Source organism: Ylistrum balloti, unplaced genomic scaffold (assembly GCF_031769215.1).
Source record: "Ylistrum balloti isolate Yb309-2 unplaced genomic scaffold, AGI_CSIRO_Ybal_v1 Utg369820, whole genome shotgun sequence".
Classification (NCBI taxonomy): Eukaryota; Metazoa; Mollusca; class Bivalvia; order Pectinida; family Pectinidae; genus Ylistrum; species Ylistrum balloti.
The window spans coordinates 316,183-341,648 of record NW_026781988.1 but is presented as its reverse complement, the minus strand read 5'-3'; the positions used below and the strand labels follow the sequence as shown (position 1 = coordinate 341,648).

Here is a 25,466-nt window from a genome sequence, read left to right as displayed (position 1 = left end):
CTGAAAAACATTGATAATATCGATCATCATCCTTAACAGAAAACCAACCCATCGTGAACCTTGTTGGTGTCAAGTAGGGAAAGCAGGGATACCATCACAGTCCTTCCACCTACCAACTAAGTTGTGTGATCTTCAATCCGGGACTTGACCCTGACGCCTTGTGACGTCATGTGTGGAATTCAGTGACTTCAACAACTTTATTTCGGACTTTGTCAGTTTTCCTCTTCATACACAAATTTGGCGCTAAAATAATCTTAAAAGTTTTAGGATATCGAGGAGCTACGCCAATGAAGATATTCATGGATACCGTAGAGCATGGCCAAAATCGTGTGCAGGTTAATCAATAAGTTCGGCATTCTAAAAAAACTCACCAGTTTATTTTTTCTGATCCAGATGTCGAATTTTACACTTCGATTGAATATAAATATATGGATGTGCTTGCAGATAAGGCGTTCTACTTCCTTGTTCGCAATGCAGATGTCGCGTGCAAAAACATATCTAGATCAAGATAACCCAGGTTTATCTGACCATTGATGAGTTTTTCGAAAAGAACAAAGATAGTTCCGTCAACAGAAGCTCAATTCAAATCCTAAATCGATTATACATTTTATTAACCCAGGCAAAATATGAAAAAAATCACTTGGAAACCCGCGAAAATTGTATGAGGAGAATAAGACCATGTGTTTCAGAAGACGACGACGACGACACCCGATATTTTATCGAGCCCAATTCAAGAAATTACGTCACGTTGTCAAACGAGAATAAGGTATTCAACAACGCAACCAGTGCAGAATCAAACGCGTATAGCTTCATATCGCGCACGGATATAGACTTTTTCTAAATGAATTCACAATGACGACCGTATGCTTTTGATCGTTCTTAAACATCCGCTCCTCCCTTGAAGTGTCTTTTGGATATGCGATATTGAACAACTTTCTGCACACCACCTAATCTAACGAGAAGTATGAATTCTGTGTTTCTGAATTACGTTCTGTCAAGGATTAAACAGAAGTATATGAATAATTGATCATAATATTTGAGTAAAGCATATGGAAGATATGATAAAGACTGTACGGAGTGAATTATCAGTATCTCATGTAAGCATAGTAAAAAGAAATTGGCTAACAGCAGAGAACGCTTCCTGTCCCTAGACAGTATTGAGATCCGAGTGTAAGACAACTGCGGTATTGATCAAATATACAAGGGAATATTCAAGAACTACACACCCCTTTCCTAGCAGCACCTATCATCAAAACTCATTTTATCTTTAAACTTTCCAGAATTATATGTGCTTTAAATATCATTTTTCCAATACATGATAATATCTTCGTTTCTTTTGTATGTGTAAAATTTATCTTCCCTGTATTATAGCTGATCATTAAACACTGTATAGAGTAATTTTTCAGTCGATCTTTACGTATAAAATTCAGGTGACTTCGAGGTATATTGTTTAATGTATCGTGGACAACATTACCACCCTGGGAATTCAAATGCAATTTGGTTGATAACATTATAAATTGTCAGCTAACACTATAGCAATGCACCCGAAGGATCTGTATATATACAGGTAGATATTTGTACAACAAATGGAAATTGGACTTACACTTACCGGCGTATGTGCGCTCGAAATGCTTGGAAAGTGTATCTCTACAGTGAGCCAATGCGCAAGACCAGACTGTAACACCAGACTCGGATTGGTGACTGATAAAAGGAATTTAAAAATCACAATGTCCCTTATCTTACTGTAACAAGGAACTGAGATATAATTACACAACAATGTGACACAAGGGTATTTTTCTCAAGGTTCATTATACAAAACAAGTATATTTATAAAAAAAAAAGCCTTTAAATATGGTCCCATTTAAATATCCATGGTGTCCGTTTTTTTTATCTTCCTCCTGGCTTCATATCAACTGTAAACCACATTTGGTAACATATTCTTTTAACCATATTTCCGTTCTCAAATATCTCTAAAAACAATAGAAAGAAATCAGGATTACATCGTTTAAACCGCTTAACCTAATGCTGACGTCAGCCAGTAGTATAGTTCCGCGTTTTATCATAAATAACAATTGTATGAAATAGTTAAGTCACAAATTAAAATTTATTATTAATATAAAATTGTAAACTATGGAAAGAAAGACAGTGCCAAAGACACCATTTAATGGCACTGTTTAAAACATATTTAAATAAGATATGGTAAGACAGGACAAGACAATGAATTAAACTGCATTATACAGCTAATATGATGTAGCATGGTGTTAAAAATTCGGCATTCGGCCACTAGGAGGAAGTAACGAAAACAATCTGCCACCGTTGGACCGTTCGACCTAGCGACCCTTCGGTCTGTAGGCTGTAATGTTGAACCAAAGGTAAATTCCCTGCATTCTCAACTTCTCTCTACACTACTTCCTCCTTCACAAAGTCTCCGACCTCGATGACAACAACAACCCAAGCTTAATATCTCCAAGGAAGCATCTCAATATCCTGTAGCTTCTACCTTTGGAATGGTAAATGGTACGATATTTGATATTTAAAGGATTATTGAAAAATACCTTGCCACCGAAATAACGACCCTGTGCTCTGTAGCCGGACACTCTACTAAAGAGACATTCCCACTATCCTATGCTTGTAAGGTGACCTGTACACTCATTATCTTCACTTAATAGCAAGCGAGTGACTATCCATTTCAGAGAGTTTCAAACATGCAGTAATCTATTTTTCTTATCCTTACAGCTAGTACAGAGAATGTCTGTATGAAGTCATACCAATTTTTTCATTCCCTCAATCATATGTAATTGAGTGTAATTTTTAAGAAAATCACATTGAATTCAGAAAACCGTCTGTGTCCATACTTTTCTCAATGTGAATAGAACTTGGCTTTACTGCAGATGACAGAACGTTGTACGTCATTCTTAGTAGAAAATGGTGTCGTGAGTGATGAATATTTCGAAGATTGTACAAACGACACACAAATGAATAGTACTTTTTGATACAAATTTACAGTAGAGCCATACAGTTAATCAAACTGTATCATACAGCTGTTTCGTCCTTCTAGGACTCGTCAGTGATGCTACACCAAACAGCTGTTTCGTCCTTCTAGGACTCGTCAGTGATGCTACATCATACAACAGTTTCGTCATTCTAGGACTCGTCAGTGATGCTACATCATACAACTGTTTCGTCCTTCTAGGACTCGTCAGTGATGCTACATCATACAGCTTTTTTGTCCTTCTAGGACTCGTCAGTGATGCTAAATCATACAACTGTTTCGTCCTTCTAGGACTCGTCAGTGATGCTACATCATACAGCTGTTTTGTCCTTCTAGGACTCGTCAGTGATGCTACACCAAACAGCTGTTTTGTCCTTCTAGGACTCGTCAGTGATGCTACATCATACAGCTGTTTCGTCCTTCTAGGACTCGTCAGTGATGCTACACCAAACAGCTGTTTCGTCCTTCTAGGACTCGTCAGTGATGCTAAATCATACAACTGTTTCGTCCTTCTAGGACTCGTCAGTGATGCTACACCAAACAGCTGTTTCGTCCTTCTAGGACTCGTCAGTGATGCTACATCATACAGCTGTTTTGTCCTTCTAGGACTCGTCAGTGATGCTACACCAAACAGCTGTTTTGTCCTTCTAGGACTCGTCAGTGATGCTACATCATACAGCTGTTTCGTCCTTCTAGGACTCGTCAGTGATGCTACACCAAACAGCTGTTTCGTCCTTCTAGGACTCGTCAGTGATGCTAAATCATACAACTGTTTCGTCCTTCTAAGACTCGTCAGTGATGCTACACCAAACAGCTGTTTTGTCCTTCTAGGACTCGTCAGTGATGCTACACCAAACAGCTGTTTTGTCCTTCTAGGACTCGTCAGTGATGCTACATCATACAACTGTTTCGTCCTTCTAGGAGTCGTCAGTGATGCTACATCATACAGCTGTTTCGTCCCTCTAGGAGTCGTCAGTGATGCTACATCATACAGCTGTTTCGTCCCTCTACCACTCGTCAGTGATGCTACATCATACAACTGTTTCGTCCTTCTAGGAGTCGTCAGTGATGCTACATCATACAGCTGTTTCGTCCCTCTACCACTCGTCAGTGATGCTAAGGGCGTACATTTTGAAGCCTAAGAGGCAAGTTAGGAAAATGCAAAGAAATTTAAAGATAGCTTTGTGGAAAGCATGACTGAGAGACAGACTGCATCATTTTGACACGTTAACTTTTGAAACAACAGCTTATCCCCGGGGCGTTCGGTTTGTTGCTCAAATGTATGAACATGTGTCTTGCTGAAAGAAGTAAATTTTGCGGAAAAACCCAAAGACTTGGAGTCATGTGGTCAGGTGTCTGCTGGTAATGAGGTAATATATTCGGTTTCTATAATTAAATATTCATGTAACTGTAGAACAACAAAATGATTTGATCTATATAAAATAAATGACATATGTAAATAGGGCTGAACATGTAGGTAATGCGAATCGGATAAACAACACAGAATTTGATGACGATGCACACATTTTAATGACATCACGCAGCTTGTCTCGCCACAAGATATAGTACAAAACCAAAAAGGCACTCAATCACGTGCAGGGCACGATTTACAAACACACAATAATATTCATCACAATAATTCACAATATCACATTTCATTCATAAATTGCATTGTATACACTAGTAGTTAGACGTTATTGAAAACAGTTCTAAAAGCCACATATGTCGAATTCTGTCCTTTTTGCAAACTAAAATTGTTTTACCTACATTAATGTTGGAAATTCCTACGCGTTTCTAACAGGGGCATCAATACCAAAATACAAGGATACTATCTTATAAAATTGTACTAGAACGAGATATGACGATAAGAATCTTATTCAGTACATCTTTGTATTTAATAGTCAATGCACTACAGACAATTTAATCAAGGAACAAATTTACATTTATATACAAAAATTACACCATGAAGAATAAGCCACTGATTCCCCAATACCTTGCCATACGTATCTCTACTCTCGTCCAATGCACGTTTGGTTCACGAGACTTTGTATCGGTTACCGAAACACAAGTAGCCGTAAACCACTAGATCAAAGTTTTGTCCCAGAAGAAAAAAAACTGATAATATTCAGCAAGAACAACTAGATACTGTTCTGATTCGCAAGTAATATACCATATCCCACAGGGACTCGGCTTGGAAGCCTACTCTCACTGTCCGTTTACTAATAATACATAAATTTGGACCATAGAGTTGGACATTCGTGCCAGGTCCCTGTGGGATCGTGGTGCTAAAGTATTTCAACATCTTCGGTCCCACATGAAAATCACACTATCGTTTTTCACTTGGGGTCGAGGATGCGGGAAAAAGACAATGTTTGGAAGACATGATACAATGGCTAACCGACCCATTAGTGGTAGTCTACGGCGTTGTCTCCCCTTATACGCAACAACTCGTTAATTATCAAATAATCACTGCAGTGTTACATGTGTCAATAAATATGTTTAAAAAGTGTCATATACTGATTTACAATGCAGTATTACAGTTTACAGAACTCTTTTGTAACTGTAAGTAGTACAACATGGAACATTCCGCCTTAAATCGGTTTCCATACTACAAGAATACTCTCACCCACCTAAATTTAGTTAGGAATTAAATAATGTGTATGGAAGTTCCAAATTGAAAAATATCACTAAAATATTTATGTATCCTGCACGTTATGGGTTTTTTTCTGAAATAGTTATTAAAAGCCAAGGGTCGAGATAAAAGTGTCATCATTTTGTAACACAATATTGTAGAAAATAGCGTCATCAACAAAAAAGCATGATGTAATTTTCTGCCTCATTTCAAAGTACGTATATGTATTTTCTTATTGATCTTTCGATACTACTCCGTTGTGTACTTACAAGGTACAAGGTACATTCGCAGGGCGCAATGTACTCTTGTGACTGTTCGATGTTCCTCAAGGGTATTTACACATCCGGTGTCCCTCGTGTGTTTACATTAACAGTCATATAAATATTTAGGGCCTTTTGTTCGGCATGCACCCTTATGAAATCTTTCTCATTGTGTCACTCTGTTACGTTTAGGACCGACTTCGACTTCGGTACTCTTCTATCGCTGACTACACAAAGTTCTTCGTAGATAACTACAGGAGACTTCTGTTCGATACCCCTCCAGGTTTTCTATATTTCTGTACACGTGTCCACTTTTCATCAATCACAATAAAAATCGTCCTGTATCCGTCGACACAAACAAACAGAAAATACCATCCCCAGTATCTGTAAAAGATAAACACTAGGATTGTCACAGGTGGATCTCAACTTGCGAACAGATGAAAGAAATTTATGAAATTTATTGAAACAATGCCAAAATGATAGATCGTTCAAATGTTAAAATAAAAAAAAACTATTAAAGCATGATGCAATCGAAATATGTATGCACAGTAGTCATTATATTCTTTTTCAATGTATTTTGCTGTATATGCTATGTATACTGAAATATGTAGCTGTCTATCACTTATATATACCTACCATAACAAACGCTATTCCCGAAAGCACCCCCAGCAAGATTTTTATATTTTCCGATAAAAACCCTTCCAGCTGTGTGTAACATCCCTGAAAATAAATAAATAATAGATAAACAATAAATAAATAAATAAAGTAAATAATAAATAAATACATAAAAAATAAATCACTATACACAACTCAATGTGCTGTATTATGACATCAATTTTGTCTCGACCTAAACAATGACAATGTTGAGCTGAACTGCATATAGAATTATTGAGTACAAGTAGGTATTGGGTTATTTTTCTATGGAAATATTCAGTTACACTTTTAAGAATGAGTAAAACAACGGACAGACAGAGTCAAACTACCGGGAAAAGTGAACAAAAAATACGAAAACTATGCCAACAAACACTAGCTATGTAAAAGGCTAAGAGTGGATCCGCAACATTTTCACTCATTGACCTGGAAGGAAAGCGAATGTCGGCAATCATATGATTAAATAACCGAGCTATTTTAACTGCTGTTTGGATGACTTTCTGATACTGTCGGGTTTCAGGCATGTCTACATCTCATTGTCACGGACTTCAGCAGAGTGTAAAGGTTACACATCAAGTACACTTTTTTCTGCAGATCGCCGGCCAACAGAATGGAAACACAGACAACCAGATATATTGAATGTTCATTCAGAGCAAAATGAAAGCGAAAAAATAAGGTCTATTTCCGTAAATTGCTTCACACGTTTTTTATATTAGTTGAATTATGGACGCTTGTAATACACTGCTATTTCGATTGATGCAATCACTGTACAACTAATGCTTAGCTGGAAGATGGTGTCAGAATAATGAAATTTTTTGGTTTTTACTTTAAGTTAAATTGGGAACACTTGTAATACACTCATATACCGACTGATTCAATCCGTCCATGCACCATGATGACCTGCAAGATGGCGTAGCAATTACGTCTATGTAAATAGTGACATTATGGAATAGTATAAACACCTAGTCTATTTTATATCGTCATCTTCCATATTGACACTGACAACCGTCAACTTCCTCAAAGTCGTTGTGTTTCCGCCATCTTATGTATGTATGTCACTTATAAAGCAACAGTTTTATAAGGTTCCACGTCATGATTTTAATGACGTCATCTCTGGGACATCACATGATCTACCCCTGTAATCCTACATTGACTTTGGTGCTTCCCCGACTTCCATTATGACTATATCGCAAATATATTACAATTCTTTCACTTCTTTTTTCAGAACCAAACTAAACGTTAATATTATTCAATATCGAATGATTAAAAGTACAGATGGTACACGGTAACATATTAGAGGTGGCCAAAAGTAGACATATTACACTGTGCATATCGGTAGAACAGAGTGCCTGTCGCCCTCAGAGAGAATGTCTAACGTGTAACATTGTTCTGGCGTCATGACTGACATACCTCTCTCTGTACAAACCACGAGTCTGTACTTTTAATGGTAAGTTTTTCTTGTGTGAGATACCTTTTCAAACATTTGGTTGTTGTTCTTCTCCGGAGGGACAGGTGGTCCATATGCCGGGGCGATATTGCGGAGGGCTTGGCCTATACACATGGTCCTGTTAGGGGTACTGGTTGGGTCAGCACAACAACTGTCCGGCACGTACTTGATTGGAGCTGTCAATCAGATTTATCATCATCTTTTATACTAGCAGAAGTTAAATCGGATATTTACGTTTTTGTATCACTGTTTTAAGTTTAAACGTGGTTTAGCCAAAAATAAGAATTGGATTAGGCTATGGAGTCAATATAAGATATAGGCCAGGGATGGGGATGATGACGGGAATGGGGAGAGGTCAGGGGTCGGGGATGAGGTTGGGTAGGGATGAGGATGGAGATGAATCGGGTCATCGGGATACTGATGGTGATGATGATGGGTCGGGTGATGGGTGGGGGACGGGGATGGGTCGGGGTTGGTTGATTGGAGTAGTCAGCGGTAGGGATTGGTGAATCAGACATTGATAACGACATTATCACCTATCTGGCTTGTGTCGTAAGACATCCGAGTATTATTGTGACGTCATTATTAATGTTAGTCTACCTTAGAACTTAATAGGAACACGGATTTAGAGTTTTCAAACAGTTTCTAAAGAATGTCGGTTAAATAGACACGTGTATCTATGCCATCATGGTCCAATAATTTGATATGACGGTTTCCTTAAACTTATTTTGCTATTACATAATGTTAAACAGTTCCCGTGGTCTTGACTTTTGACCTTGGTTTGCGACGTTGACCTTATAACTTCGATTCACTGATGGTCTTGTGAGTCGTGAAACGACAATTTTTTTTATATATATATCATTACAAAGTATAAAAGATAAAATTAGCTGGTTTGACTGCGGTTATATTTCATCATCCGTCATTTAACTTAATAATAACACAGCCAAGAAAAACAGATTGAAAGAGAGTTTTGTTTCCGATAACATTTACTTCCTGCTGCCAAAAAGATAATTTATCACACTTTCTTCATAATCTCACATCATAAACATTTAACAGTCTAGGGATAAAAAAAAACATATTTTTATTTGATCTGCACCTCCGGCAAGGCCACTTAGTCTGTTTTAAATACACTACACACTGTTGATTGAAGACACACAATGGTCATTATCTATACAGCGTCATCAAGATATCTGTGGCGGTTTTAACAAAATCTTACATCAGAAGGAAAGATATAATCAACTCATATCAGAATATTATGTATGTAGCAAGAATACAAGATTAATTGATTTATCAAAGACTGATGTGAACGATCAGATAACGGACGATATATACAGTATACTTAGCTTTCCATCAAGTCATCAAGTCATGTCGTACCATCTACCCACGCCAGAGATCTGATGGGCTATTAGAGTTCAGATTTCAAAATTCAGATATAGCTAAACATGCTTCAGAGATATACCTGTCTGGTTAAGGAACCACGCCGAGTGCTTCTTGTAAAAGGCCCAGGAACTGGTGGAGTTCACGTCTCCTTCCACTCCACAACATTTAAACTGTTACAAAAATTATGCATATTTATGTCACAGATACATTTGTTCCATATACGCACAAACGAATCCGAAAAAAAAAAAAAATCATGATGAAAACTTTCATTGACCTTGAATTGAAAAAGATAGCATGCGCTGCTTTATAAAGGACTGGTCTACCTGACCTTGAACTTATCCCATGTCTCAGAGCTTTTTACGGTTTCCTGTGACCCAGAATAGCTAAATGTTATAATTGATTGATATATCTAAGTTCCTATTACCGTGCCCTTACTTAAATACAATAAGTCTTGATTCCTGTGATACTCATCTACACAAAGCGTACGAGTCTGTAACCTTGACATTAGATTTTGTACTAATAATCTGCGTGATCTTGACATTGAACAGAGTACTTACGATCTGTTGCATGGAGTCCCATGCCTCAGTGACCTGGGGTTCGAACCCGTAGTCGTTGTACAGTGACCCACGCAGGTGCTCTAAAGTGTACTTTTCTATCTGAAGTAAAAGATATAAACACATTGTATAACAACAAGTTTAAACGTTAGTCTCTAGTTTCCGGATTTCTTCTCAGAACATGTCAATGAATCATTGTTAAAAGTTGATAGAACTTCAAAGGAGGTCCATCCAACTGTTTCATAAACAGTAAACATAGATTTGCATAAATGTATACCATTGGATTTTGAACTTGAAGTTTATGTGATACATGGCATTATGACCTTCTCTTGAGACTTGACCTTGATATCCAAGTGGTATATAACATGATATTGCCTGTTCTTATCGATAATAAATCCATTCTGTTAAGTAGACATATATCTAAACCTCATAAAGAACACAATAGTGGAAAACAGTCTAGAACAGTTTTCATCAGCAAACGTAATGTTTGGTCCTAACGTAGTGTTTGTTTTCAAGCTGAAAACCCAGCAAGTGTTCCATAGAGGTGAATGTTCCGGTGTTCAAACATTCTAACGCTCAAACAATCTATTGTAGCAAACTAGTGTTCAACGTCAGCCTTTTTAAATGTCACATGGATTCACGTACCTTTGCCCGGAATGCATACACCAGTACTGCGCTCACCACGAAACCGACGAACATCACAAACAGCAACACGAAAAACTGTAACAGAAATATGAAAAGTTGACGGTAAAGGTGGTGTGTTATGAACATCACAAACAGCAACACGAAAAACTGTAACAGAAATATGAAAAGTTGACGGTAAAGGTGGGGTGTCATGAACATCACAAACAGCAACACGAAAAACTGTAACAGAAATATGAAAAGTTGACGGTAAAGGTGGGGTGCCAATTTGGCCATCATGGAGATTCTTGGTGATAAATTAATGTTTGTGCTGGAAAGTTCGAACAAACGTGATATTGGAGTGTAAAGTCTATTATTTGTGTTTTCTGCTCAGCAAATACTTTTTTCAGTCGTATATACAATACATTCAATACATAATAAGTATACTACCAAAATTGAATTATTGCTCACTTATATAAAATCCGTCTACAGTAATATACATAATTTGAATTAGGCATGATGGAAGAGTAACTGTTAAGCAAATTAAAGTATTTTTGTTGTCAGCATGATAAAATAAGCTTATCAATCAGTGGTCTCAGATTGATCCAAATTCCTCCCCCACCCCCATCCCCCTCCCCCACTCCCACCCCCACCCCCTCCCCCACTCCCACCCCCCACCTCCTAATGGAAAGGTCTGTTACTTATTTACTCTATACGCTATACAGTTACCATAATTATCGAAAAACTCAATTTTACATTTTGTTGATTATAAGATAGGAATGAAGAATGCAACTTGATTGATTTCTCAGTCAATTCCCAAACTACCTTAATACCATCAATTGTTGGTGAGTAATGATATATAAATAGAATCGTTTATATCCTTCGTCTACATAGCGTGAGGTTAGAAAACCCAGAATTTTCTCAAGTGATTAATCGTCTTAGCACAGATAACCTGGGACCAGACTAACTTCTTTAGCCGACATAAAGGTCAGACAGCGGAAAGCCTTTAATTGTTTACCGCGACAGACTCTGAAACGATAGCGAGGCTGTCACTTATATGTAGTGAAGTCATATTGACGCAGTGGACTGCCAACGAAAAGTTTACATTGATAGATTAAAAATGATAGCGAGGCTGTCACTTACATGTAGTGACGTCATATTGACGCAGAGGACTGCCAACGGAAAGTTTAAAGTAACATATTAAACATGATAGCGAGGCTGTCACTTATATGCAGTGACGTCATATTGACGCAGTGGACTGCCAACGGAAAGTTTAAAGTAACATATTAAACATGATAGCGAGGCTGTCACTAACATGTAATGACGTCCCATTGACGCAGAGGACTGCTAACGAAAAGTTTTCATTGACAGATTTATCATGATAGTGAGGCTGTCAAAACCATGCAGTGACGTCATATTGACGCAAAGGACTGCAAACGAAAAGTTTACATTGGCAGATTAAAAATGAAAGCGAGGCTGTCATAAATATGTAGTGACGTCACATTGACGCAGAGGACTGCTAACGAAAAGTTTTCATTGACAGATTTAACATGATATTGAGGCTGTCACAAACATGTAGTGACATCATTCTGACGCAGAAGTTTGCCAACGGAAAGTTGAAAGTAACATATTAAACATGACAGCGAGGCTGTCACTAACATGTAGTGTCGTCATTTTGATGTAGACGGCTAGTTTATAAAAGGGAGATACCGAGGCTGGCACTAAAAGAGGTTAGCTGACAGTGACGTCATATTGACATAGAGGAATGCAAAGAAATCATACATAGAATGGATGGGAAATGACAGCGAGCCTGTCACTTAAAGGAACTTACAGCCATGTCATACTCACAGTTACTAGCATGCAGCGAATTTCCTTGATGGCACCACAACAGCCAAGGAAAGAGAGAAGGATGACGATGGCTCCGGCGATGATGAGGAGAAGGGAAAGGGTGACGACGAGATTACCGCCAAGAACAGATGATACACGTGTTATTCCAACATGATTGGTCTTTGTGTAGATACCAAACCCTACTAAGCAACAACCCGCTATCTGTAACAAAAAAAAAAAACATCTATGTTTACAATACTGCATGTTTCTGTCAATCCTCAAAAATAGCTGGTAATTATTTCGGTAGAAGGATGAAAGTCAGGAATTTTCATACCGATCTCCCTTGAAGACTGCAGTTGTTCAAGAATCGCTTTCAACCTCGCGCTAACCCTATCGACATAGGTATATGTGTAGAATCTTTCAACATTTTGACATCGTGTCAACTCCACATAATGGTGAATTAAAAATAATACTCAATAACACAGGTACACATGATCTATGTCAAAGAGCTCGTGATGTTGTTGAAATTGTTATTACTATGGAGAAGTAAAAACTCAAACAATTCTATCGCGAGCATAGCTCGAGCAGACCCACGGGGCCGCTTAAGGCCTAAGGATAACACGCGAAAAAAAAAATGAAAAATTTCACACATACTATCAGTCATGAAGATGTTATGTTATGCGCCAATGGCGGATAGCAACATGGTGGACATAGCAACACTGCGGACATAGTAACAAATAATTTCGATCACCAAGACTCTTCATCATGTGTGCATACAACAAGAGTTTGACTGAACAAGTTTACGCGATTAGTATATGTAAACAGAGATAATCCGAAAGGATAAACGATATACAATAAAACACAATGGACTAGCCAGAAACACGATGGACTAGCTAGAAATACAATGGACTAGCCAGAAACACAATGGACTAGCCAGAAACACAATGGACTAGCCAGAAATACAATGGACTAGCCAGAAATACTAGCCAGAAATACGATGGACTAGCCAGAAACACAATGGACTAGCCAGAACCACAATGGACTAGCCAGAAATGCAATGGACTAGCTAGAAACACGATGGACTAGCCAGAAATACGATGGACTAGCCAGAAATACAATGGACTAGCCAGAAACACAATGGACTAGCCAGAACCACAATGGACTAGCCAGAACCACCATGGACTAGCCAGAAACACAATGGACTAGCCAGAAATACAATGGACTAGCCAGAACCACAATGGACTAGCCAGAACCACAATGGACTAGCCAGAAATACAATGGACTAGCCAGAACCACAATGGACTAGCCAGAAATACAATGGACTAGCCAGAACCACACTGGACTAGCTAGAAATACAATGGACTAGCCATAAATACAATGGACTAGCCAGAACCACACTGGACTAGCCAGAAATACAATGGACTAGCCAGAACCACAATGGACTAGCCAGAAATACAATGGACTAGCCAGAACCACACTGGACTAGCTAGAAATACAATGGACTAGCCAGAAATACAATGGACTAGCCAGAACCACAATGGACTAGCCAGAAATACAATGGACTAGCCAGAAATACAATGGACTAGCCAGAACCACAATGGACTAGCCAGAACCACAATGGACTAGGCAGAAATACAATGGACTAGCCAGAACCACACTGGACTAGCTAGAAATACAATGGACTAGCCAGAAATACAATGGACTAGCCAGAAACACAATGGACTAGCCAGAACCACAATGGACTAGCCAGAAACACAATGGACTAGCCAGAAATACAATGGACTAGCCAGAACCACAATGGACTAGCCAGAAACACAATGGACTAGCCAGAAATACAATGGACTAGCCAGAACCACAATGGACTAGCCAGAAACACAATGGACTAGCCAGAAACACAATGGACTAGCCAGAAATACAATGGACTAGCCAGAACCACAATGGACTAGCCAGAAACACAATGGACTAGCCAGAAATACAATGGACTAGCCAGAACCACAATGGACTAGCCAGAAACACAATGGACTAGCCAGAAATACAATGGACTAGCCAGAAACACAATGGACTAGCCAGAACCACAATGGACTAGCCAGAAACACAATGGACTAGCCAGAACCACAATGGACTAGCCAGAAATACAATGGACTAGCCAGAAATACAATAAATAGAATATTAAAGGAAGGATGATTTCCTTAAACTTAAGGTGTAATTATTATTGTCGCAAAATGAAAGATATAAGTAGGAATACTACGCTCGCTCCAAATGGCTTTGCCGGTTTTTGTACTAGTTACTGATGGGAACAGTTACCAAGGTATCCTTTGTAACACGTATCACAAACAAATTTACAAAACGCGTTACAAAGTTTATGTAAGTTGTGTCAAATACTTACCACGATGACGATGTTAAACAGAAACATGGAATACTTCAGAAACTTCCCACAACCGTCCACCGCCATGATTTCAAAGGATGCTGGGAAATAATAAAAAAAAAGATAAACCATACATTGAGGCTAGGAAACCACAGTGTTCAAGATAAGGAAGGTATCTGGCAAAGCGACAGCACACTACAAAACTTTAAGATTACGCTTAGTGAATTTGTTGAAATAGCAGGATAGCAAATATAAAATAGGGTTTATAATATTAGAAGTTCAATGACCTCATACAAAGATGAGTCTTCCCAGATACGTACAGGGCTGGCGCCTTTTTGTGACTCCAAGCCAACTTGCGAGGCCAATTTGCTGCTAAGAGATTTCTTAAAAGATACTTTGTATATGTATGTTTCCAGCTCTAGGCGTAAGTATCCAAACAATATCTTAATAAAACGAGTTTCCATCGGAAAACAGCATTATCTCATTTTCTCAGTCGAACTCGTAAAATGGGTTTATTACAAGGTATAAATAAGCCCCATGCAGGTGCCTTACACGTGTATAACATGCACGTGACTTTACCATTAGCAAAAGGATGCGATAGAGCAACTCAAACGTTTTGGTGGACATCGAATACTGTTGTGTATCAGTAGTGAAGATTACACACAGAACGTACAGGAGACAAACATGTACATATCGAATGTAAGAAATTAACAACACTATTCCAACACAGTTGTGAGACAAACGTTACCAATTGTAGTGTATCTGACGTATATCTTACAATATTGAATGTTGTAGGAAAGCGTATTTATATCTAGCAATATATTATGTATTTTACAATGCATTGTGATTTGAAACGGCAATATTTTCAGGAATTTTACTTAAAATGGGTTTAGCTTGCCTGTTGTGATACAACTTTACAAATTGCAGAATTGTCTATAAACATCGCGTTTCATTATTAGTAGAACTTTTTGATTGTTTTTCTTCTACAATTCTAAATAACGGTTTTTTTCGCAATAAATATGTTCTGTCATTGTCATTGTATTCTATCTACTGCGAAATAAGCCTGTGGTCATGGTTGGTAGATAAAAGGAATCATATTTATTCGACATAAATATGAACGGCCGTTTGTGATCCTGAGTGGACATTAAGTGCTAGGATGAGAGTCCTACAGATGATGAGTCTATGAAACAGGGGTCTATAATATCCTCCTATCCTTATACAGTTTACACACGCACGCGTAGACAAATTATATACATGTTCTTGACACCGTTATGAAATTATCGGTAAATGAAAATTAAGGAATTAATTGAATTTTGGGGTAAGTGCACCTCCCCTCTAGATCTTGATCACTTTGAATTTTCCTCAGTCACCTCATCGGCTTCGAAATTTAGGCCCGTAGCATCACTGACGAGCTCTAGAAGGACGGAAAAGCTGTATGATGTAGCATCATTGACGAGTTCTAGAAGGACGGAAAAGCTGTGTGAAAAGCTGTATGATGTAGCATCACTGACGAGTTCTAGAAGGACGGAAAAGCTGTATGATGTAGCATCACTGACGAGTTCTAGAAGGACAGAAAAGCTGTGTGATGTAGCATCACTGACGAGCTCTAGAAGGACGGAAAAGCTGTATGATGTAGCATCATTGACGAGTTCTAGAAGGACGGAAAAGCTGTATGATGTAGCATCACTGACGAGTTCTAGAAGGACGGAAAAGCTGTATGATGTAGCATCACTGACGGGCTCTAGAAGGACGGAAAAGCTGTATGATGTAGCATCACTGACGAGCTCTAGAAGGACGGAAAAGCTGTATGATGTAGCATCACTGACGAGTTCTAGAAGGACGGAAAAGCTGTATGATGTAGCATCACTGACGAGTTCTAGAAGGACGGAAAAGCTGTATGATGTAGCATCACTGACGGGCTCTAGAAGGACGGAAAAGCTGTATGATGTAGCATCACTGACGGGCTCTAGAAGGACGGAAAAGCTGTATGATGTAACATCACTGACGAGCTCTAGAAGGACGGAAAAGCTGTATGATGTAGCATCACTGACGAGCTCTAGAAGGACGGAAAAGCTGTATGATGTAGCATCACTGACGAGTCCTAGAAGGACAAAACAGCTGTATGATGTAGCATCACTGACGAGTTCTAGAAGGACGGAAAAGCTGTGTGATGTAGCTTCACTGACGAGCTCTAGAAGGACGGAAAAGCTGTATAATGTAGCATCATTGACGAGTTCTAGAAGGACGGAAAAGCTGTATGATGTAGCATCACTGACGGGCTCTAGAAGGACGGAAAAGCTGTATGATGTAGCATCATTGACGAGTTCTAGAAGGACGGAAAAGCTGTATGATGTAGCATCACTGACGGGCTCTAGAAGGACGGAAAAGCTGTATGATGTAGCTTCACTGACGAGTTCTAGAAGGACGGAAAAGCTGTATGATGCAGTTTGATTCGTGGTTTGGCTCTAACTGTATCGGACTCTAAATTTGCATTAAAGATACTATTCACTTGTGTGGTTTTTGCAAAATCTTCATTGGGTTTATTTTTCCTTTTAGACGCTCATTGAATGTGACACATATACCGAAAATTGCTGTCAAATCTGCAGTTCCCATGTTGAAAACACTCGTTTCTTACAATTTCAATCATTGAGAGAAAAAAACACCTTTGCATAATTCTACACTCTTCATTATGAATGTCAGCGGAATACGCCCACACGTGACCCACCTCTCATTGTAACATCAAGTTTGGCGTAATGTACATCATCAGATCTCAAAAGTTCTCTCTTTCTCACGTTTACTCTTTGTCTTTTTATAAACTCGTTGTAGGTAATGAGTTTGTATCATCAATGCTTTGTTGGTGGTGACACACGAGTTCCGATCTGACTTCTGAGTCGAACGAGAGACTAATTAAACAAACCTCGCACGAAATGATACTTAACATCTTCACACAGCATTTAGGTTTCAAACCTGGAGAAAATTAACGCCAGTTACCGAAACCCATGCCTGCCAAATTCTACAGAAGTAGAACGAAGGAAAAGACTGGCACTCGACGGCTGTGTGGTGAACCACATTCCGATCATTACATTTACGTAATTTACGTAATGCTTTGTAAATACAAACTGTATCCAGATGAAATTCCGCTGTATGGAATGCAATTCATACAAACGCTACAAAAATACTCTAGAGGCTTACTTTTTTTCGAAGAAATGTTTGCAAATTCTAAAATAACGAGTGCTTGCATGGTAATAACCACTTCTCAACGAATGGATTTTTGAAGAAGACAACAGGCGCGTTTCAAGAGGTGTATACTAGTAATCAACTCAGACTGGTAGGTAGGTTTATAGACCACAGTTTTCAAGTGACTAGGAGTTTCTGACATTCATCGAGGAGCCGAGATTGAAGCATACGACATTTACGTGTATATGAAAGGTCTCTATCGTTACGGAGAGCGTATAAAGATATGTCGCTGTCGGTTCACATCATGCATGTTAGTCACAGGTCAAACTCTAACCAAATTCGATCGTTATCGTCCTCCTGTTTGTAAAGGTGCCGTGTACAGGAACTTTTTATGTCATCAACGATCAGTTGAAAGTTAATTCTCTTATCGTACACGAAATGACGTGTAATGATCACAATCAACTGGAAAATTACTGTTCTGTGATAACAGCGGAGCAATTTTAAGGATACTTAGCCCGAAAGTCAACTATTAGAATCACGAACATATGTAGTATTTTATCGTATTTTTTATGGCACTGGAAGAGTTGTCGAGTTAAACTTTGGTTTGATATTGAGAAACGCTTGCATGAATAATTCGGTTATACTTCAGAGTTTCGTAAATGAGTGTTGTATAATTTTGAAGTTTATTTAACTTAAGTCCTTATACATGTTTGGACAGTATGGTATACGGCACATCTCGTTTGGACTGTTGTGAAAATAAAAAGTATATCAAAGTCTAACCTACTAAGGCAGGACAAAGTACAGCTTCACCCAGTAACATTGGCAATAGTGCGATAAGCTATAGAAATCGGATAGTATGGTAGTGATATGTAGACTATCTGGAATTACTGGTCATAATAACATCCGAATCTCTTGGACACAGACACCTTAACGGTCCATACTGTAACGAGCGTCAATCTACCGTACCGTATCATCTCTAATCTTCAGACACACTGCTGTACCGTAACTTTTGACATTTATATTTATCTATCAACAGGTTTGTACAGAGAAGTCGGAGTTTCCACTGTGCCAGCAGTGCCCCATGCTAGGGTAACGAGCCATTCATCGGCACCAGTCCTACTGAACGAGATGGCTTCACCAGCCAGCCCAACTGTTATCCAGTGTAAAACTAAAAATAGAATTCGTTTTCATAACATATCGCAACATTTTACCTCGACACAACGCACAGCGTACACATTCTATAACTACTAATGGTACCACGTGTTTAACAATTCTTTCGCGGATGTAAGACATCATTTAATATAAAACCAATTTTAATGTAATATTAGATACTTCTGTGTGTTTTAATATACTTCATTATCTTTATATGTGCATTTAAGCTGAAATACGGAGCATTATATAACATTTTGTAGAAATGTAGCACATGGACTATATTTTGACGCAGTAGTTGACAAGCGTGATTTGGTTAATAACTTCATCAACTCTTGAGTATGACTTTGGTATTCGTGGGCAGTCTGCAGGAAATGATCACAAGTCACAGATTTCAAATTTGTGAATTTTGACTTGATTCACCACTTTCCTGTAGGACTCGCGAACAAGATTTCAGGTTTTTTCTTGATCTGGGAAAAGATATATTTTGGTAAAAATAGTAAAAAAAAAACGCACATCGATTTTCGCATGACAAATATAACCCAATATTCACATTTTCGGACATCTGAATTCGTACCTGTTCCGATAATGGAGTTAAATACTGCCTATCTTGATGAAAGGCGGGTGTGGTCACTAGTGTTTAATCATCCTCAATCATACCCTTTATAAGCGCCTAGCGCCAGGGAGCTGCGGCACAGGTCATGTTGTTTCACGAAGCGCCTAGCGCCAGGGAGCTGCGCCACAGGTCGTGTTGTGCCATGACCCGTTCACACCCGGTGATATGTACCACATATTCATTTTTTTATCTAGTAAAGAATGATAAATTTACTTTCAAACAGAATATATATTAAATGATTTGGCAATGTAAACACTGTACTAGATGAGTATTTCTGGTATTAAGTATATATAACATGCTGTTTATCGACTGCGAGAATCAGATTCTGTGAAGGGTTTGTGCAATAATACCGACAAATAGGATTAGATGAAAGGATTAAGATAGTCAGATGGAATTAAGAATTATAACATGATTCGTAGGTCCCACCCATCCCTTTACCCCTCCATGTGGCCGGGGAGGGGGGGGGGTTGTTTCTACGTCAATGATGGGATTAGCTCCCACATTTTCCAAAACCAGACAACATTCGGACACCCACACCGACTTTTTCACCACGAGAGGGTTGATAAACAAGACACGCTCACAAACTATCGTTGACATTCTGGCGATGAGGAAGAGGGGGTAAGGGTCCCACGCGACATATATGACAAACTGTAATGAAAAAATTCGTAACCAAGAAACCAGATGATGAACTAACTACAACTTGGGAAAGTTTGGCCTTTCGTTTGGGTAAGATACATAATTATACATCGCTTGTAATAATAGATATTCAAAATTTTACGGGTTTGCTCTCTCAAGGCTTTGTACAGTGCAATGCTTACTACTGTACATAAACAATAAACATCCATAGTTAATTTAGTGTTCACTCGTAATCAGATGTTGTCTGGATTTTTTTCTATAAAAGATAACCGCTTTTATACAAAACCAGTCCCTGAAGCTTCGAAATATTCAATGGAACGATGTCAATTTCTCACGGCCTTCTTGCCGCCTGTGTTGATTTCCTTATTACGTAAGTTGGTATGACTGAAACAAACATCTATCTGTGTGCCGGTCTTCTGCTGATACCGAGGGAGATGATCATCCTGAATCCATCTCGAAAGGAGAAGTAGTTTGTTTTCAAGCAAAAATTATTTCTTACGTGTGCGTATAATGAATACTGACAAAATTGAATAACACTTGTTCTCAGCGAAACAATTTACTTGTGAAAGGGCTAGAACAGCAGCGTGCTTTAAACAATAAAAGGAAAATGTTTTGTGAACTTAACTACACTAATTGACTAAAATAAGTTTTTTTCTTATAAAACGTAGTTTAGATGTATTTTAACGACCATGTCTACTTCAAGCTAATGTCCCTGTTGTGGAAACGTTATGCAAAATAACACTTTTCCACGCAGAAAAAAAACAAATGTTTAATGTGTTGGAAAATTTCTATTTGAAAAAAAGGCCCTTTTGTGAAGGTCGCCGTGAGATAAACAGATATAGCGGTGAAGCGCATCTCTTGAATCGACGAAACTTACAGTATCGTTCTGATCATCAAGTTACTTTTTCGAAAGACTTACATTATAACTAAACCATTAGGATATGGTTTCTTTGTGTGATATAGTACGTGTTTACCATTAACATTCAAGAGTTTACAATATTTTACTCTGTCCTCATGTGTACAGTCTGTAGCATCGTCAAAAATAGGGCGTTTCTCGTTTAAATTTCTGAAAGGTGTCGGCATTTTGATAAAATACGGTCCCCACTTAATCTGGTGTTGAACCTTTCCGTCTTTCTGGCACTTGTCTTCAGAACTGTTTTTCACTGATGGTTTTTACAGAAAGGTCAGAAACTGTTTCCCAAAAACAAACAGTTATTAATCTTTTGAACAGTGAAAATCATCGACACTCCATTTCTAAAGCCGATTGAGGTCATTAAGTAGTGTTGCCACACTTGCTGTAATCATTTAAGTCATTGAGACAAAATATCGTATACATCACACCCACGTAAAACACGCTCTCGTAAAAATACACTCACGTAAAAATACACTCACGTACAAATATACTGACGTACAAATACACTCACGTACAAATACACTCACGTACAAATATACTGACGTACAAATACACTCACGTACAAATATACTCACGTACAAATATACCCACGTACAAATACACCCACGTACAAATATACTGACGTACAAATACACTCACGTACAAATATACTCACGTACAAATACACTCACGTACAAATATACTGACGTACAAATATACTCACGTACAAATACACTCACGTACAAATACACTCACGTACAACTCACGTACAAATATACTCACGTACAAATACACTCACGTACAAATACACTCACGTAAAAATACACTCACGTACAAATACACTCACGTACAAATACACTCACGTACAAATATACTCACGTACAAATACACTCACGTACAAATACACTCAAGTACAACTCACGTACAAATACACTCACGTACAAATACACTCACGTACAAATACACTCACGTAAAAATACACTCACGTACAAATACACTCACGTACAAATATACTCACGTACAAATACACTCTCGTACAAATATACTTAAGTGCAAATACACTCACGTACAAATATACTCACGTACAAATACACTCACGTACAAATACACTCACGTACAAATATACTCGCGTACAAATACACTCACGTACAAATACACTCACGTACAAATATACTCGCGTACAAATACACTCACGTACAAATACACTCACGTACAAATACACTCACGTACAAATACACTCACGTACAAATATACTCACGTACAAATACACTCACGTACAAATATACTGACGTACAAATACACTCACGTACAAATACACTCTCGTACAAATATACTCACGTACAAATACACTCACGTACAAACAAACCCTCGTACAAATCAGGTAAAACACACTTATGAGTTTACAGTTTTAGTGTAAATATACATGTAGATATTCCTTAATGATTTTGGTTTAAACTTTTATGTTAATAATTGCACAAACGACAACGTGTTGAATAGAGCCTTTGATTTTGGTGTGATACGTTCACCTTCAAAAGAAGAGATTTCTCGTCTGCAACCAATCTGTGGATAGTCGTGAGATAAGGCAGTGAAGGAAAACGTATATATTAAATTTGGAACCCTACTACTTTGGAGATTGTCTTTAACAGGGCTCTTCAAGATAATTTTCAAAATAACAACGAAATTCGACACTGTATTATTTTCATAGCTACTTGATAACAATGTTTTTGGCAAACTTTGCCGTCCTTGATCGGCACGAGATTTGATGGTTGGTAGGGTGGAAATAACGGTCACGTGACCAATTAATTAAGATATCTATGATAAGTTGCTGGAAAGAATTTTTTTCAATTTGCCCATTAGAAATGACTCTGTTGAATGAAATAAATAAAAGTTTCACCGATACAATGGGCTCAGATTCGGCAAGTATTTATAGTTTTACTGGGCTTCACCGACATGAACTGGAAACTCGTCCTTAAACTTCTCTGTCGACATCTGAGCGGAACAATTTAGCGATAAGTGTTAAGGTTAGGGTATTTCCTTCTCCTTAAATGTACATGTGTGCCATTTGTGAACAGGTCTTTTCGTTTACTTTTTCTCTGTAAGGGATCGAACCTGGGACCTCTGGTGACCACTCAAAGTTTCTATCGAATGATTTAGATCAGATGACCCGGGTTTGATTCCTAGCGCTACCTAGCGTTAGTACATCAATCACAAAGTATGCAGCATTACTTGGTACATATGTACCCACAACTCATCGACGTAACTATGGCAACCTCTCCATTGATGTTACGTATGTACAAGATGTTAAAGCTAGATTGTATAGGAGAGTTAAGTGTAGAACCCTTAAGGGTCTTATTCTGCAAAACTGAATTACAACAAAGATATATTTTCAAGAGCCTAGGGTCTATCTATCTGGTAAGTCAGTCGGAAATTGGTCACGGAAAATACAGTTGGGACCGTAAATAGTATATTAACTAAATTTGGTTAAAGACGAAAAAAATGACGAAAATACGAAAATGAAGGCCTGATTGGCCAAATCAAATTTTGAACCGAAAAGTGCCCAGGCTTTGATCTGCAGATAAGAGCTAGAAAAAACTGTACCAGCCAATCAGAGATTAAGGCGGCCATGTTGGATTTCCGACGGATCCCAAAGAGAACGATACATGAGCCGTTGATTGGTTATGTGTTAAAATATCCTACAGTTACCACAGCATTCTAGAGCAACCGGAACAACAAAAAAAACAAACAGAACTTAATGTCAACGCGATGCCTTTCATGGTCGTCAATGTCAACATTTTTTTCTGACGTAAATAAAGAGTTCGTAAAAAGTCCGTCCCATACACAGCCACATGTGTAGTTCGTCGACTCTACATGGCACCTGTAACAAATACATGTACATATAGGAAGTGGTTCCAAATTACAGAAAGGCCACATCTGGAGACACGCTAAAATACGTTACATTGTTACTACTTATATATGTACAACGCTGAAAAAAAAACTCTGTAAATATCTTACCGATAGGTCTAGTCTCCGAGTAAGTGTGTCCAAGATATGATCAGAAGTCCAGGAGGAAACTGTGTGTGCGTCCTAGTGTGTGACACACATGTTAATCTACACACATGAGTTAAAAAGTCACTCATCCACGTTCCGTAGTCACACGCGAGGGCACGCAGTCCATCAGAATCCAAAACCGAGGCTCTCAGTCTCAAAAACCATAAAAAGTCTACACTACCGTCATCAGTTACCATGACAACGCCAAAATGTAACAAAGTTGAGCTGCGCTGAGGATGCAGTGTACAGCTGTTAGGAAACATGGCAGAGATCGGTGGCGTGGGGTCCAGCCTAAATATCACAGCGATTAGAGCAAGCGAGATTTGGTGATTTATCACTGGTTCTTTGGTTTGATTTGACACAAGGGATACTGTAGTGAGATTTTACGTACATGTACACTTATCGAAAGAGAACCACTGTCCTGGAAACGATAATTGTGTGTATGATATATTAACGAGTACTGTCTGTAATCATAGCCACAGCTCTAGCTTTACATTATTTCTGAACAAATGTCTATCATTAGAAGTTAATAGAGAGCATCAGAGAAGTCAGTGCCCACACTGAAATATCACATCACCCGTTGTTTCCGTCAGTTTATCCTCAACAAATTGTAGGGGGCTAGATAACCAATAGTCTCCTCTGTACTTCTTTTTTTCTTCTAGAAATTATCTCCTGTGGTGCTTGTTGTCCGACACAGTGGTATATAAATAGATCGACGGTTACGCTTGACCACCTTCATCAATAAATTCTGTTTTATGTTAACTGGTGTGGAGGTTTCGTATTAGGTGATAAAACTGATTCATTAAAGTATATAGACAGCCACGCCCACTGTGGCCTTTGATTAGTTCTCTCAGTACTGTAATACTATTGGTGCTGTAGTTCACTTGGTGTCTCAGTTCTCTCAGTACTGTTATACTATTGGTGCTGTAGTTCACTTGGTGTCTTAGTTCTCTCAGTACTGTAATACTATTGGTGCTGTAGTTCACTTGGTGTCTTAGTTCTCTCAGTACTGTAATACTATTGGTGCTGTAGTTCACTTGGTGTCTCAGTTCTCTCAGTAATGTAATACTATTGGTGCTGTAGTTCACTTGGTGTCTCAGTGCCCTCAGTACTGTAATACTATTGGTGCTGTAGTTCACTTGGTGTCTTAGTTCTCTCAGTACTGTTATACTATTGGTGTTGTAGTTCACTTGGTGTCTTAGTTCTCTCAGTACTGTAA

General features: G+C 38.4%; 1 protein-coding gene across 1 annotated transcript; it reads right to left on the bottom strand.

The window, feature by feature from the left end:
- Positions 1 to 5,297: 5,297 nt before the first annotated feature.
- Positions 5,298 to 24,333, bottom strand: LOC132545018 (leukocyte surface antigen CD53-like). The gene is made up of 9 exons (XM_060208682.1): positions 24,212 to 24,333; positions 14,751 to 14,830; positions 12,386 to 12,586; positions 10,562 to 10,636; positions 9,920 to 10,018; positions 9,442 to 9,532; positions 8,007 to 8,158; positions 6,521 to 6,604; positions 5,298 to 6,268 (listed from the first exon to the last, which is right to left on the bottom strand). Exons 2-9 carry the CDS (start codon positions 14,814 to 14,816, stop codon positions 6,203 to 6,205), a joined length of 834 nt encoding a protein of 277 aa, XP_060064665.1. The 5' UTR covers positions 14,817 to 14,830; positions 24,212 to 24,333; the 3' UTR covers positions 5,298 to 6,202.
- Between the last annotated feature and the right edge of the window lie 1,133 nt (positions 24,334 to 25,466).

Coding starts and splice junctions, on each gene's coding strand:
- LOC132545018 (XM_060208682.1), bottom strand. CDS start 14,816: ATGGCGGTGGACGGTTGTGGGAAGTTTCTGAAGTATTCCATGTTTCTG. Junction 10,637..12,385: donor TTCGCTGCATGCTAGTAACT/GTGAGTATGACA, acceptor TTTCTGTTACAG/TTTTTCGTGTTGCTGTTTGT. Junction 9,533..9,919: donor GGGACTCCATGCAACAGATC/GTAAGTACTCTG, acceptor TTTTTGTAACAG/TTTAAATGTTGTGGAGTGGA.